Raw genomic sequence first — 16356 nt, 5'->3', positions numbered from 1 at the left:
TCCACCTCAAACCCTGCACTCTCTGTTCTCCTCTCAGTGTCATCCAGTGGGCAGAATCTCTTCTGGAGAAGGACGTCAAAGACAATCGCATGATCGGAGACCTAGGAGCACAACACATCCTTCAGACCACAGGCATCACGGGTGGGGTCGGTATAATGACTCACTGCAACACGGGGTCACTGGCCACCGCTGGCTATGGCACTGCACTGGGTAAGAGAAGACCTATGTTGACGTTTTGTGCTTGCTTTATGGTGTAAATATATTGCTTGACAATTCAGATCCACGCCTCCAGAGAGGAGGATCTTTCTGTGCTCTATCCATTATTTAAACGTGTCCATCTGTCATTCCCCAGACCCTAGTCACCTTTAACCACACGAGACCCCCAGCGCTCCCGTTTCTCTCATACTGGCTCCATTATTGGTTGAGCACTGATTTAGGAGTTGATATAATTTTATTTATGAACGGAGTGTTTCACCATTATGTATTTTAAAGTGTTCTAGCAGCTGGTACTTTTTTATACAGGTGTTTTTTATGTTAAGATTCTTGTTCAATTTGGCTTACTCCATGTGGGGCCAAATTGTACATTAATTGTGTTTCTCTGCCCTCCCACTGCGCTGCTATGTTATCCACGTGTGCACAGCTTAACACCGTCTCCTATGTGGGGTTGTTTAATGTTTCCTATCTCCTCTCATCATCTGTGGCTTTGTGGCAGGTGTGGTGCGCTCCCTACACGCCCTTGGCCGTCTGTCCCACGTCTTCTGCACAGAGACCCGACCCTATAACCAGGGCTCCAGGCTCACTGCGTATGAGTTGGTATATGAGAAGATTCCAGCCACTCTGATCACAGACAGCATGGCGGCAGTCACCATGAGAGAGCGTCAGGTCAACGGTAAGTAGCACATGACCATAATATGTTCTTAGTCATTTTGTCCTTGTTATTGGTGAGACTTGTGGTTCTTTGGTGTCACTCACTGATTGAAGGGACTGTTGCTGTTCCTATCTCTTGAGTTGGTCCCACACAGGGAAATTGTGTCAGACAATTTGGGTGATTTAGACAAAATTGGCTTGAAATTGCCACGTGAGGGCTTCACTAAGAACAATTGAAATCTATTTCTGGATTTTAATCATTTAAGGCCTGAAAAAACAAATGTCCGATGACCTCATCTCTGTGTATGTGTGGTCGTTTACCCACTGCTATGATTGGGCCTTATTGGATCCAGCCTGCCTAAGGACAGAGTGGTACAATTTTTCCAATTCAGCCACAAGTGTGTTGCCAGAAATGTGGATGTTTATCGGTTAGGCCGAATGTCTGGATCTTGACGTGGGTTTACAAACTTTACAGTGTTATTATGCTGACAGAAAGACAAACTTCCTTGACATTGTCTAGTTTTACCCTTTTTCATTTTTTCATTAAAAATATTTTGTAACAATGTAAACTCATTAATTATTGGCCCCAACTACAATTTTTAATACCCATTTAGGAAAAGCAAGACCAAGTTGATTGCCTTTCCCTCATCCAATTCCATTCCTGTCCCCAGCTGTTGTGGTGGGAGCCGACCGGGTGGTGGCTAATGGTGATACCGCTAATAAGGTTGGAACATACCAGTTGGCCGTCATTGCCAAGTATCATGGAATCCCGTTTTACGTGGCTGCGCCAAGCACCTCGTGTGACCTCAGCTTGCCTACTGGAACCAGCATTGTGATCGAGGAGAGGCCCAGCCACGAGCTGACCGATATAAATGGTGTCCGCGTGGCAGCTCCAGGTGGGTACTTAGGGGGAAAAGTGGGGGAAATTATTTATTAAATTACTAGGTATGCTAATGCCCTTCTCCTCCCAGGTATTCAGGTCTGGAACCCCGCTTTTGATGTCACTCCCAATGAACTGATCACTGGAATAATCACGGAGCATGGAGTCTTCAAACCGGAAGAGCTGAAAGATGGACTGAGCCGTAATCCTTAACATTCTCTGCTTTTCAGCGGTGTCATTTTGTGGACCAATGCAGTGTTCGACTGCTACACGGGGGGCTTATGCGGAATGCTTTACTGAGTGGTTCCTAATCTCTCACTCAAAGAAAGTTCTATAATACAACTTTGTGCACTGATGCTAATTCCACTCAGGACCCAACAGGTCTTTCTGGATTTTTTGTGGGGATATTTGAGGGGTTCATAATTTATAATTCTGTTATACTGGCGATAGGAAGGGAAACAGAGATCTATTCTCCCAGTACTGGAAAACTTTGGCAGTCCGAGGTATTCCAGCAGCTAGGACAAGAGGTGTATGTAATGCTGTGCCCTGTTCAAAACATTGAACGCCTGTGTATCTAGGTGCTGTATTAACTACATATTTCCTGACTGTATATGTTTAAAGCTCATAGCATGGAGGGTTGGGATTGTGCTACACTGCCTCAATGATAAAGAGGGGAGGTTTTCCTAAGGTTAATTCATTTGATTTGTCTAGGTTATTAATTAGTTAGGAAATTAAAACACCCATGATTACCATTTTAATAAGCAGAAAAAAAACTACAACCAACTAAACTATTTTGATCAAGAAATCTCAGGGCTGTTTATTAATATTATTCTATTTTTATTGTTGCAGAGGATTTGAACCTTTCTGCATGTTGGGGCCCAGATTAATCCTGATTTATGGCTCGTTAAACTTTTGGGTTTAATAATTTTGCTGCTGACTGCAAGTTACATATATTAATAAAGCTTTTTATTATACCCTGCATGGCAAAAAGTATTGTGGACACCCAAACCTGACATCCATACGGACTTGGTGAACATCTCATGAATATGGAGTTGATCTCCTCTTTTGCTGCTATAACAGCCTCCACTCTCCTGGGAAGGCTTTTTTCCACTACATTTTGGAACATGGCTACAGGGATTTCCATCCATTAAGCCACAAGAACATTAGTGAGGTCAGGTGACTGATATGGGGTGATAAGACCTGGCTCACAGTCGATGTTCCAATTCATCAAGTAGTGGAATAACCTCCTCTCATCCCCATCAAAAGACTTAAGGGATCTGGATAAACTATGAGTTCCAGAATTTGTAGAGAGACGTATTCTGTGATATAGGTGCTCATATTCCTCCCATAAAAGCCGTCCATCATATTTTGACTTTGATCTCTCCAATTTCGGGCAAACAGGATTTCCCATTTCCTGGCCACACAACACCTTGTGGCCAAGTATATTGATTGGAGTGCGCATCCATGCATGGTATATACACAGATTACATATAGCCCTTGACATACCCTGTATGGGGCATACCACCCTATTGGTACTACCTTGGTTACCTCCCGGGGTCCCCACGAGTGTGGGGATGCATCACCCAGGGCACACCATAGTAATGACATGTGTACATCCGTAGGGGTGGACCATCAATGCATCTGAACAAAGGGTTATTGGCAAGTTCCCCTGACTTCCACGGCCAAGCCAAAGACTGCATTTTCCACCCCTGATGGTCTCTATCAATATAAAGTCCTACCCTTTGGGTTGCATGGGGCACCTGCCACCTTCCAAAGGGCTATGAATAAATTGCTACGACCTCACACAGCTTATGCAGCTGCTTACTTGGATGATATAGTGATTTATATCCCAGACTGGGGATCACATTTAGCCAAAGTTAAGGCGGTCTTAGCTTTATTACGGTCCGCAGGGTTAACAGCTAACCCAGAGAAATGTGCCATAGCCATGAGAGAAGCCAAATATTTGGGGTACATTGTTGGTCGAGAGCATGTAAAACCCCAGCTAGACAAAGTGGAGGCAGTCAAAAATTGGACAAGACCAGAGAAAAAGTCACAGTTAAGAACCTTTTTAGGCTTAGTAGATTACTACAGGTGGTTTGTAAGCCACTTCGCCACTAGAGCTGCTCCACTTAAGGACATGTAAAAAAAAAGTTGTCCAGATAGATTAACCTGGTCTGACTCTGCAGAAACCGCCTGGTCTGATCTTCGGTTAGCTCTTTGTTCCTCTCCAGTTCTACAAGCACCAGATTTTACCCGGAGGTTCTTCCTCCAAACTGATAATTCTGGTGTTGGCTTAGGTGCAGTCTTGTCACAGGAGAAGAATGGAGTAGAAAATCCTGTCCTGTACCTAAGTGGTAAGTTGCTTCCAAGGGAACAAAAATATGCCACTGTGGAAAAAGAATGTCTCGCCATAAAATGGGCTACAGAAGCTCTGCGCTATTATCTCCTAGGCGGAGAGTTCACCCTAATAACAGACCATGCACCATTAAGATGGATGCAGAACAACCGGGAGGTAAATGCCAAGGTAACCCGCTGGTTCTTGGCACTACAACCTTTCAAGTTCTCAGTAGAACATAGGCCTGGGATTCTACACAAAAATGCAGATGCGTTGTCACGAAAATATGCGCTCCTCCCGAAGTCCGTGTCCCCCTGTTTGGAGACGCTAGGGGGAAGGATATGTAACAAAAGGAGGCATTTAGCTGGCAATATGCAGAGAAAGCAGGGAAGTAGAGTAAAACATTGGCACAGTTATGTACCTAGGTGGAGATTAAACCAGGTAAAAACATATGTGTAGTTTAAAATTGGTTTACTTACATGATTTAAAAGCTGCTTCCTCTCAGCAAACAGACAGGGTGGGTCTGATAGTCTAAACAGAGGCAGGCATGGGCGTTTCCTTTTAAAGAGAAGGTGCGTGTGTCACCTGTCCATCAAGCTAGGCCTGTGGGAGGAGTGTCAGGTATTGTTTTATTGTTCATTGTCCTGCTTGTTTCATTGTTCAGGGAGATCAACGCTGGGCTAGCTGGCTGATCTGGACAGAGAGCTGGACTATGTATAGTAAGCGTTGAGGGTCTCCATAATTGCTGTGCAAGTATACGGTGTCAAAACATTATTACTATCCAGACAATAAAGAACCATAAAAAGGAAGAAGTTGTACGCGTGTGCTTCTGCAGTAGCGGGCTCTTGCCACAATATATATAGTACTGGCTGGATAATGATTGGACAATAATGTTTTATCTCATATCGACAATTTCAATTAGAAAAATTACTAGACAAAGAGAATAAATTGTGGTGGGATAGATACACGTTGATGTGGTACAAAAAAGAGAGACTGATTCCAGAAGGTCTTCCAGCGCTTTTGGGGTGTCCCCCATAATTGTGCATAAATATTTCTGGCTGTCAAAAGTCATATCTGTCAGCAGTATCTACTAAATAATTTGTAGCACTCCTCAGTGCTTTTGGGGTGTCCTCCCTAATTGTGCATTAATATTTCTGGCTGTCAAAAGTCATATCTGTCAGCAGTATCTACTAAATAATTTGTAGCACTCCTCAGTGCTTTTGGGGTATTAAAGTAATTCTATCGTTTTAAAATAAGCATTGCCCAATCAATTGTATGTGTGTCCAAAGCACAAAGTGATTTATTTTTAACAGATGTAAATAGTCAACAATTCAATACATTATTATATCATGATAAAGTACAGTACAGCACAGCCAATACCAAAAGATAAGTACATACCAAATGCAATCGCTTGCGCACGCTGCGCACCCACCGGACCCGATGGACAATATTCTGTATAGAATATTGTGTCAGAGTTGACTGAGGCCCCAGTGAGATGCAACTAATATATATACAGTCAGTGTTTCATTGTGAACAATAGAGATGACGTAGATTGTTTCTATAGGTCCAGACGTTGGGTGGGTCCAGGCCAGACAGGTAATAGGTTGATTCAATCTAAGGAATCCAAAGGTGGGGGTCTTCTCTCCAGGGGGTCTGCTCCTTTTCATAGCCAGTATCATACAAAGGTTTTACTCTCTAATATCAATAACTAAAGTATGCAATGTGCGATCTCTTCGCCGACTGCACCGGACAGCTGCTGATGATTAGGGCTTCAATATGATATCAGGCATGACACCTTTCCCATTACCTAAACCTTTAATAACACTACAATGTACATATAATCAACATATACATATATATATATATATATATATATATATATATATATATATATAGACTAATAATAAACCGAATACTCCTGAATTACAGTGTAACAGAACCAATATGAAATTATATAAATAACTAACTGTTGTAATGCGAGTGTGTGCGTGCGTATTTTACCGTGCGAACGCACCACGTCACGTAACACGTGGCGTACGCTTCGCAATACGCACGGCAAACCAATATTAAACCAATATACTTTCGTTCATCCAATTATACGACTTCAACAGTCCACCCTTTGATAGTACAATAAACTATCACCTTAAAGATGTTATAAGCAGGATCTCAGTACCACGTTTCATTGTTATGTAATACAAATCCCCTTTGGTGTATGTCCACACTGTTCGTAGATCTAAACAAGTTATCATAAGAGAGAGTCTTAATCCTCTAAACGACTTCTTCTTTTACTATAAACCGTACACTTCTGGAGCTTGGAGATAACTTTTTGTATGCCCTTCAAGGGTGCAATAAAACACTTAATACATTATTTGGAAAGGTACATGGTACAGCAGAACGTGTATCAGCTATACAGAATTCTCTACTACAGTTCTTTAAGTTTAACAGGTTCTTCTGTCCAACGCATGTCTTTAAGCTCAGAATACATTTAAACACTTCATGTTCATCAATAGCATCATCCTGTGTCTATCAATAATGTCATATGCAATCTCTTTCAGCTTGCGTTAATATACACACATCACATAATGTCACCAGTTCTTTTCATCAACACTTGTGGGCGGGCTATTGTCTGTTCGTTCTTCCCAGTCTCCCAATACCCAGATTTAACAGTGATCGGCTTGTAAAGCATTGGGAGACTTCAGACTAAGGGACCTAGGTGTCCTACTTTTTCCCCTAGTGACCTCCCACCCATAGTTCGGGTACCTCAAGAATATTTAGTGGAAAGAGAACTAATCCTACTTGATATAATCACTGAGGCACGCGTGAGCACGCCCAGCACTTTGTTTGGTCTAAAACTTTACCCTCCCAAGAATGATAATCATTCTCAAGGATGCCTGCTCAAGTCCGAATTTTACTGGACTGGCATCGCTGGGTGTGTCTCTTTTTTTTACTATGGGGTCGCCGTACTTACGGACGTAATGCTACTCAGACAATAGCCCCTCGCACTTTCTCCAAGCTCCAAGGTTTCCAAATTTTCCTTTACCCCTGAATTGAATAGAGTAATTGGCCGGACTGATTATGCTACTAACTTCTTCCTCCCCAATACCTCCTTATCATTACCTGAACCAGTCTCTGTCACCTGCTAATAATCAAAAGAATTAACCGTCCTGAGAAGAGAGTGAAATGAGAGAACACAAAAGAGGAAAAACTACAACTTCATGCTGGACAACAGTCTTAGCCTTTGGCTCAGGTGCTACTAACTGCATTCGAGGCCTTCCAGTACAGACTCATGAGTGCCCTTGGACCCTTCTCTGAGTGTTGGCCCCTCTGCAGTGGGTGGTATGGGCACCAGTGTGTCTCTGCTACCCTTAAAGCCGTGAGGCTGGTAGCCTACACCTGGTACCTGTCTGGCAAATAACCTAAGCTTAAGAAATTTCTGCTCCACAACTTACTCTCCTGATCCAACATCCTGACAGTTAGTGTGACCTTTCAGGAAACAGTGTTTTGGACGTTCTCGGTTGCTGTCTCACTATTTACCTTCTCTCAAGGTCTAACCTAGCCTCCCAGTTACAATCTCATCTCACGAGGGGTCAAGAACATTTCAAAAAAACTGACAGGTTAGGAGTCTGCCCAGGGGTGATCTCTTGGTAGCGGGAAAGGACTAGTGGCACTTCAATCAAGTTCCAACTCTTATTCTATTCAATTCATTCTACCGAGTACCACTACTTTATGTTCACACTGGTTTATGGCTAACTGAAAGTATGTGATTTGTTACCACTACTCATACATTATACATCTATTATCAATAACATGAATACCCCTATCATCTATTATAACTCTAGGACTATCACATTGAATAACAAAAGCTTTGAGTATGATACAGTAATACATTAGACACATTTCAATACACCTCTACCCAGACATTTTTCATTGGTACACCTGTGTATACTTGAGGATCCTGCATGGTGGTAATTGGATGACGTGTATTTGTTTTACCTGGAGGAAAACCCATCAGCAGGAGGGATATGGGATGGCTCTATTGGTCTACCTTGTCCATCTCTCCAGAGTCCACCAGACTCCTCACCACATCTCTTCACCTTCCAGACAGTTTATCCTTCAGGTAACACAAATCTTCCTATATTAACCAATATGTGTATGCGTGCACGTGTGTGTGTGTTCACCTTTCTTAAAACTAAAACAATACAACGAAAAACAAACAAAACATAGATTTGTTAGCTGTCACATAAAACCCTGTTGTCTATTTGACAGCTATGTTCTCCCTGGTGTGACAGCCCTGTATGGTTGTGCGTGTAAGTGTGGACCTTACTAGCAGCTACTTCAGTTGGTAACTGTGTCACTGTATAAAGTCCTCTATGTAGTGTCCTAATCATGTGCTGGTATTGCTATAAAACGATTTCTCAGTCACCTCAACATCGCCCTCTAGACTAGAAAAATGCTAAAGACCAATGTATATCAATCGATTTTCCCTCTGCCAACTCACATGTCATTCTCAGTACCTCATATTCAGCTACTTGACTAAGTGGGAAAGGCAAAGAGGTCTCTTTCTATAACACTTTCTTCAAATATAACAGTATCCAGTACATGCCCGTCTAACAGTGAAAATTATAAAACATGAAAATTCTACATTTTCTAGGGTTTCACATTATGTCGTATCTTGTGGTAAAAATCCTACTCCAATGTTCTACACAGAGATGCATATCTGTATGCCTATCCTCTAGCAATCTCTTGTCTCCACCCTTTGTGCATCCATAAAAAGGCACATTTTTGTACAGGAGGCACGAACCAAAACAAAAAACAAAAAAAAAAAAAAAAAACAGATATGCAATCTATAAAACATGAATCGTATTTCCACAACAGAACCTTTCTGCTTAAAAAAAAATCAGCAGTTTCTATACACATGAAAACAAAACCCCTGACTGTTTCTGTAACTTATGTCAATCTAGTGTGTGTATCTCTGAATTTGTCTTTTGTAAAAATATAAAATATGTTTTAGCCCCATTGTTGAGACTGTGTCTGATTTTATCTCTACCAGAGCAGAGAGAGAGAGAGAGAGAGAGAGGTAGAGAGAGAGAGAGAGGAAGAGAGAGAGAGGTAGAGAAAGAGAGAGAGAGAGAGAGAGAGAGAGACAGAGAGAGAGAGAGAGAGGGGAGCGGGAGAGAGAGAGAGAGAGGTAGACTAGCGTTTGTGTAAAGAATGAGAAATAGGAAAGCAATGAATGATGGGAATACAAAGGTTTGAATACAAACATACATGTAGAAAGGGAGATTTTTACAACAAAATGACAGCTGGATTGGACTCTGACTCTATGGGGAAATGGCTGTATTCATTCCACTGTTCCCCTTAGCTATTTGCTAACTATGACCCCTCCCCATACTTGACTAGGGGTTCTTAACAGTGCAATCCAGTGTCGTCCGTCATTTGTTCATTAAGAACTTGGTATCTCATTGACTACATACCTTTTCAACGGACTTTTCTAACTTATAATAGAGAAATGTAAAAATGTACTCTTAGTGACTCATATTTTCTCTGAAATACATAAAACGATATTTTGGAGCAAAGTATGTACATACTTCATTGTTGGATAATGATTCTCAGCCAAACAAATTATCATGAGTCACTGCAGCCTAAAACAAAAGGGTGTTCCAATTGTCTATTGTTAATTAGTCTTTCAAGAGTAATTCTTCTATTTCTCTATCTCACCCCTTTTAAACACTTGTCTATACTTCTTTTGTGTCCCCTCTATCTGTGAAAAGAAAAACAAGATAGTTATCTTAAAACAGCAAACAAAACAAACATTTCTATTCTTTGCCGTCGCTAGCGATTTAGGAAACAAACATGTGACAACATAAAACGAACAAACAAAATCAACAAAGATTACTTTTAAAAAAAAAATAAGTTTCTTTCTACATTTTGCACCTTAATGCTCACCACAGATTAACTCTAGAGTCGGCTATATTTCTCCCCCAGGAATTGGCTGCTATGAGGTGCACAGGAAACTGTTGAGAAGTCTCCGAGATTTGTGTGCGCCGTCTCTGTGGGTGTCTATGTGATTCCCCCTTAGATGGGCCAAGTCCCTTTGCTTCCGCTCTTGTCATTGTACAGTCCTGTGCTTGGTGTCCTATTTTAGTGCATCTAAAACACTTTCTCAACTCATGTTGTTTCTCTTCTTTTTTACAATCTCTTGCGAAATGGCCTTCTTCGTTACACTTAAAACACCTGCTTTTTCTATGTTTCTTATTATGTGGGTTGTATGCTGGTGGTCGTGTGTGCAGTCCCTCTAGTGCTGGGATACTTACTATCATTACCCTATCACTTAGTGTGTCTTTCTGTTTATTTATACTTTTATCATGTTCTATAGCTGACTCCCTGAGAGCACTTACAGTGGTTCCTTTCCAGTATGGTAATGAAGTTTGCACCCTTCTTTTCAAGTTTTCCCTGAGGCCATCCATTAGAACTTTAACAGCAACCTCTCTGTAATATAGATTATCTTTTATGTCTGGTACCCCAGTACATTTGCCCATTGCAATCAAAGCTCTGCAAAAATAGTCTGCTGCATTTTCACTATCTTTTTGCTGGATACTAAAAATTTTACTCCAGTCCACTATCACTGGGAAATATGTGGCCAACTGTGTGATTATATGTCTAATATTGTCCTGATTATCATCCTCGGTTAAGGATTCATCCTCCTCCAACATACAATCCTTAATGAACTTTTGTATATCAGTATTGAGAGGAAGACAGGTCTTCAATAATACTCGCCAATCTTTATTAGTTGGCTCATACACATTACTATAATATCTAATAAACTGCTGACATTTGGTCAAATCTTTCCTAGGATCAGGGAAATCAGACAAAATTGAAAATGTTTCAGACCTAGTGCATGGATCATGCTTTGCTACATGTTTTAAGGGAACATCACTATTCCTGTCTGCTTTCCCATTGGGAACTGCTGCTGTGCAGATTGGATGTAAGTCTACCAAATCACTGAAACTAGTTGCTGAAATTGCTGCTGCAGTACAATGGATGTCTCCCCCTGTGTTAACCTTTTCATTATTCTCACCACTTTCAGCAGCTGCCCCTGCTGGTGGGACCGTTCCTCTTCTTTGTCCTGAAACATTACCTTTAACGTTACTTAAAACAACATACAAGTTACTAGTTACAGTTTTTACAGTTTTGGTATTGGCTGTACTTCCCGCCCCGACCGAATTTATCGGGGGCGTGTTTGCGCTCAGTTCGCCACACTTTGCAACGCACACTTCCGGAATGCTTGTTTCTGGTACGCTTACTTCCGCTGAACACGTGTTTTTCCTTACACTCACTTCCGCTGTGCGTTCGCTGCCCTGCCACGTGTTACCTTCCATTTGCCACGATTTTAAACAATGATTATGTGCATTTCTCACTTTCTTTGACTTAATCAACCGTACTTTATCTTTTACGGTATTTAGCACCTCTGCATTAAAACTCCCTGTTGTTGGGAAAGGCCTATCACATTCTTTGGTCATTTCGACCCACGTGTCACAATACACAGTTGCGTATGCACCATATTTTGCACACATGAGAAACCTCGCTGACTCAATAAGACCTTCCTTAGGCAGTAAACTGGCAATCTCTAGCGTATGCCTAGCACCCATGTTGCACAATATACTTTCTACCCGGAACACAGACACACCGCAATGCTCTGTTCCTTCCGGCCAAATGTGAAATACAGACACACCGCAATGCTCTGTTCTTTCCACCAAATAATTTCAACTCTGTTGCTATACTCATCGCTAGAGATCTATAATGCTCGGTGAACGTATTTCCTGTTAGCCGCGTTCACTCGCTTTTCTCGCCCTTGGCGAGGGTCCCTAATACAGAAATATCACTGTGGGCCCCAAGGGCTATCAGCTCCTCGATACCCTGGCTCAACCACAAAAATCTGCTGAGTTTATTATCGCTGGGAGCGCAAAGTCGATACAATCAACCTGCCTTTCCAGTATAATTCCTCCTAGCTGCTTCACCAATTCGCACTAACGGTGCGACCGGATCGCACTGCCTACCAATACTAATTATTAGCAAACCTTGCGATCTATTGGTAGCGCTTTTGCGAAAACTTCGTTTTCGCATTCGGTATACCTGCCCTGTATACCGTCCTTCAGTTGGGCAATCCGCCTCGTCAGACAGCAACTGAGCACCTCAACAATAAAACAGTGTATCTACGTTACAACATCACACACTATACACCTTTTCTGCGCAGAAAATCAAAAGTTCCCAACAACAGTAATAATGTCTCAGAGGCTTTCACAAGTAATTATACTATGCATGTATAATAACTATCAAAACAATTGTTCAACCACGTGGCAAATCTACCGGAAGTTTGCGTACGCACAGCAGGAAGTACACATACGCACAGCAATGCAATACACTTTAAACCATTAAAACGACAATAAAAAGAAACATTTTTCTTTCTTGTCCCTAGATTCTAATTAGCGTTCCTTCAGTCTATGCAACAACGGACATTCGGTTTCGCAACACACAGTGAACCACAGGTATTAGACGTATTACGTTCTTTCCTGCTTTATACGACGCGTCCGTCCATCCACCCTTTGTTGAGGAACCGAATATCGTAAGCGTTGCATACCTGCCGGTAACGTAATTCCTAACTCACAAGCCCCCATATTATTAAAGTAATTCTATCGTTTTAAAATAAGCATTGCCCAATCAATTGTATGTGTGTCCAAAGCACAAAGTGATTTATTTTTAACAGATGTAAATAGTCAACAATTTAATACATTATTATATCATGATAAAGTACAGTACAGCACAGCCAATACCAAAAGATAAGTACATACCAAATGCAATCGCTTGCGCACGCTGCGCACCCACCGGACCCGATGGACAATATTCTGTATAGAATATTGTGTCAGAGTTGACTGAGGCCCCAGTGAGATGCAACTAATATATATACAGTCAGTGTTTCATTGTGAACAATAGAGATGACGTAGATTGTTTCTATAGGTCCAGACGTTGGGTGGGTCCAGGCCAGACAGGTAATAGGTTGATTCAATCTAAGGAATCCAAAGGTGGGGGTCTTCTCTCCAGGGGGTCTGCTCCTTTTCATAGCCAGTATCATACAAAGGTTTTACTCTCTAATATCAATAACTAAAGTATGCAATGTGCGATCTCTTCGCCGACTGCACCGGACAGCTGCTGATGATTAGGGCTTCAATATGATATCAGGCATGACACCTTTCCCATTACCTAAACCTTTAATAACACTACAATGTACATATAATCAACATATACATATATATATATATATATATATATATATATATATATATAGACTAATAATAAACCGAATACTCCTGAATTACAGTGTAACAGAACCAATATGAAATTATATAAATAACTAACTGTTGTAATGCGAGTGTGTGCGTGCGTATTTTACCGTGCGAACGCACCAGCTATTAGAAGCAGGGAGGAAGAAAGGTAGGAAATATGATTGTAAGATGTCTGTCTTAAATTTTAAGTACAAGATCGCAGTCATCTTAATAAAGTTGTCTAAAATATTCACAATGGGCCTGAGTCATTAAGGCAAAAAAGAAGTAAATGTTCTCTGGGACAAACCATGTTTCAATGCAAGGGGTGCAAATTAGTTTATTATTTTGCAGATAAGTTAAATATTGGCGGTTTTATCATCTAACACACAAATACTTAATAACTTTATTATTACAATGAAATTTAATGTTGATCTAGGACATGCCCTACCCCAACTATAAATCTTTCCCCACATTTTAAATTTACCTCCCCTCCAATGCAACATGGTTTTGCCCAGGTGCAAATAATACTCCTTTTTTATGCTTTGCTCTCCTTAATGACTCAGGCCCAATATGTTTATAAGCATCCATATTTTATTATAGACCTCAATAAGATCCTGTTAATATTAAAAGGGACTACTATCAATTTTTGAACACTTTAAAACAATCCATCCCTTGGTCAGATCATTAGCCTCTTTCAACTATTCAGTTGCAGCAACGGTATCCAAAAGGGACAAACACAGATTCAAGTATTCAAACAATTGGTGGTTTAAAAACTTGCAAAAACTTATGCGACCCTTCTCTTAAGAATTATAATTCAGTTGCCTATCACAACTCGCCTGCAATAAATACAGTATCTTTGACCGTGATTTGAACGCAAAACAATTTACACCGTCTTTACTATGACCCGTTACGCATCAGCTGAAATCACTGTTTCTAAGTGGACACCATGTCCCACTACTGATTTAAATTCCTGTGCAATTCCTCTGTACAAGAAGGTAGAAGTGGCCTCTGGACTTAGCTGAGAGCCACTTGTTGTTATTTTAGTAAGGGCAGCTTCAGTTGAGTGAAAGGGATGGACGCCAGACAGGAAAGGGTCAAGAAGAGAGTGGGAAGAGAGAAAGAGGGACAGACAATTGAAGACAAGTCAAGTCAACTTTAGAGTTTTAGAAGCAAAGGGAAGCAAAGATACAGTGTGATAGTTGGAAAGAGAGGATGGGTCAAGGGAAGGTTTCTTGAGAATAGGAAAGATGAGAGCATGTTTGAAGGACAAGAGGAAGATACCAGTGAAGAAAGAGTTAAAGAGGTGAGCAAGGTGATGACAGGCATTGGGAGGGAGAGAGAGAGAGAGAGAGAGAGAGAGAGAGAGTGTGAAGGAACTTGAAGGGAACAAGGTCAAGAGGACAGGTTGTAGAAGAGATGGATAGTTGAGGGGATGCAAATCTTTCGAGAACAGATATCATTGTGGACAGAGTCAATTTTGACTTTGAAGTAGATGGCAAAGTCGAGAGCAGTGATGGGCAAGACGGGAGGAGGTGGGCGAGGACACAGAGAATTAATGGTAGCGAAGAGGCATTAGGTCATGTTGGGCAGGGAGGAGATGAGGGATGTGAAATAAGTTTGTTTGGCAAGGGAGAGGGCAGAATAGTAGGATGAAAGGATAAATTTAAAGTGGATGAAGTCAGCAATGGAGCAGGATTACCTCCTTTGGCGTGCAGAGGAGTGGGAACACTTTTGAAGGAGACGTGTAAAAGGGATGTGCCAAGGTTGATATTTAGAGTGGGGGAATATAAATGGGTTGGCTGGGGCTGCAGTATCAAGGGCAGCAGTGAGTGTACAGCTGTAAAGAGAGATGGCGGCGTTGGGGCATGACAGTGAAGAAATGGGTGCGAGGTGGGGTTCGACGGAAGATACAAAGAAGATTGGGTCAATTCTGTTTGGGGATGCTGTATACGAGTGACTTTGGTTGGGAGAGAGGAGGCAAGGGGTAAAGAGAGGCTAAAGAAAAGGAGACTGTGGTCAGAGAGGGAGAAGACAGAATTGGAGAAGTTGGAAAGTTCACTAGGTTTCACTAGGTCCAGCGCATGACCATCATGATGGGTGTTGGAAGCTGTCCATTGGGAGAGGCCATAGGAGGAATTGAGAGTTAGAAGTTTAAATGCAGGTGAGATAACAAGAGAGTCGGTAGGGATGTTAAAATTCATGGTAATAATGGTGGGAATATTAGAAGACAGGAAATGAGAAGGCTAGGTGGCAATGTTACCAATAAATTGGGAGGAAGGGCCAGGAGGATGATAGATGACAGAAAATTTAAGGTGTAGAGGGGAGAAGAGGCGAATGAAGTGAACTTCAAAAGAGAAAGGAGGAGTTGAGGGAGGGTTCAGGTAGAGATATCACTGAAGGTGTATACAGAAGCCAGTAGGGCACCTACACCTCCTCCTTTGTGGTCCGCAGGACAGTGGGTGTTGGAGAAAGAAAGACCCCCATGGGAGAGTAAAGCAGGTTATGCAGTATCAGAGGGAGATCACCATGTTTCAGTAAGGGCCAAGAGACCAAAGGAATGGAAATGAGCTTATTATTGCAGACAGATTTTTCATTCCAGAGTGTGCAGGACAGAGGAAGGTGAGGTGAAGGATGGGAATAAGGTTGTCAGGATTGGATGTCCAGGGAGAAAACAAGATATGCGATAGAGGGGGGAGCAACAGCGGATAGAGGGAATAGGCTTTGTCTTAAAGTATGGAGTAATGATGTGGAAAGCTATGCGGGGGAATGGGTGAAAGTGTTGAATAGAGAGTAATAAGCTACATGTCAATATTTGATCAAAATCCAGATCAAATTCAGTTTCAGCTCTTCATGCTTGTGATGGCAGACAAAGCCTTGAGCAGGCTTGAAAATATAATGATTAGATAGAAGACAGCAGGCAGATTAGTTAGATAGTACAGCAGGCTGATTAAAAG

At 41.6% G+C, this 16356-nt stretch overlaps 1 protein-coding gene across 1 annotated transcript in view; it reads left to right on the top strand.

Annotated features, from left to right (window-relative positions):
• LOC142126983 (methylthioribose-1-phosphate isomerase-like) overlaps positions 1-2657 on the top strand; it is a 3079-nt gene extending 422 nt beyond the window's left edge. Inside the window, exons 2-5 of the mRNA XM_075194305.1 lie at positions 38-210; positions 713-889; positions 1539-1763; positions 1839-2657. Coding sequence (XP_075050406.1) covers positions 38-210; positions 713-889; positions 1539-1763; positions 1839-1960 — 697 coding nt within the window. The 3' untranslated portion in view covers positions 1961-2657. The remainder of the gene's footprint in view (positions 1-37; positions 211-712; positions 890-1538; positions 1764-1838) is intronic.
• Positions 2658-16356: the final 13699 nt, after the last annotated feature.

The sequence above is a fragment of the Mixophyes fleayi genome, unplaced genomic scaffold (genome assembly GCF_038048845.1).
Source record: "Mixophyes fleayi isolate aMixFle1 unplaced genomic scaffold, aMixFle1.hap1 Scaffold_28, whole genome shotgun sequence".
Lineage (NCBI taxonomy): Eukaryota > Metazoa > Chordata > Amphibia > Anura > Limnodynastidae > Mixophyes > Mixophyes fleayi.
The sequence above is the reverse complement of the archived record's forward strand: the minus strand, read 5'-3'. Positions and strand labels throughout refer to the sequence as shown.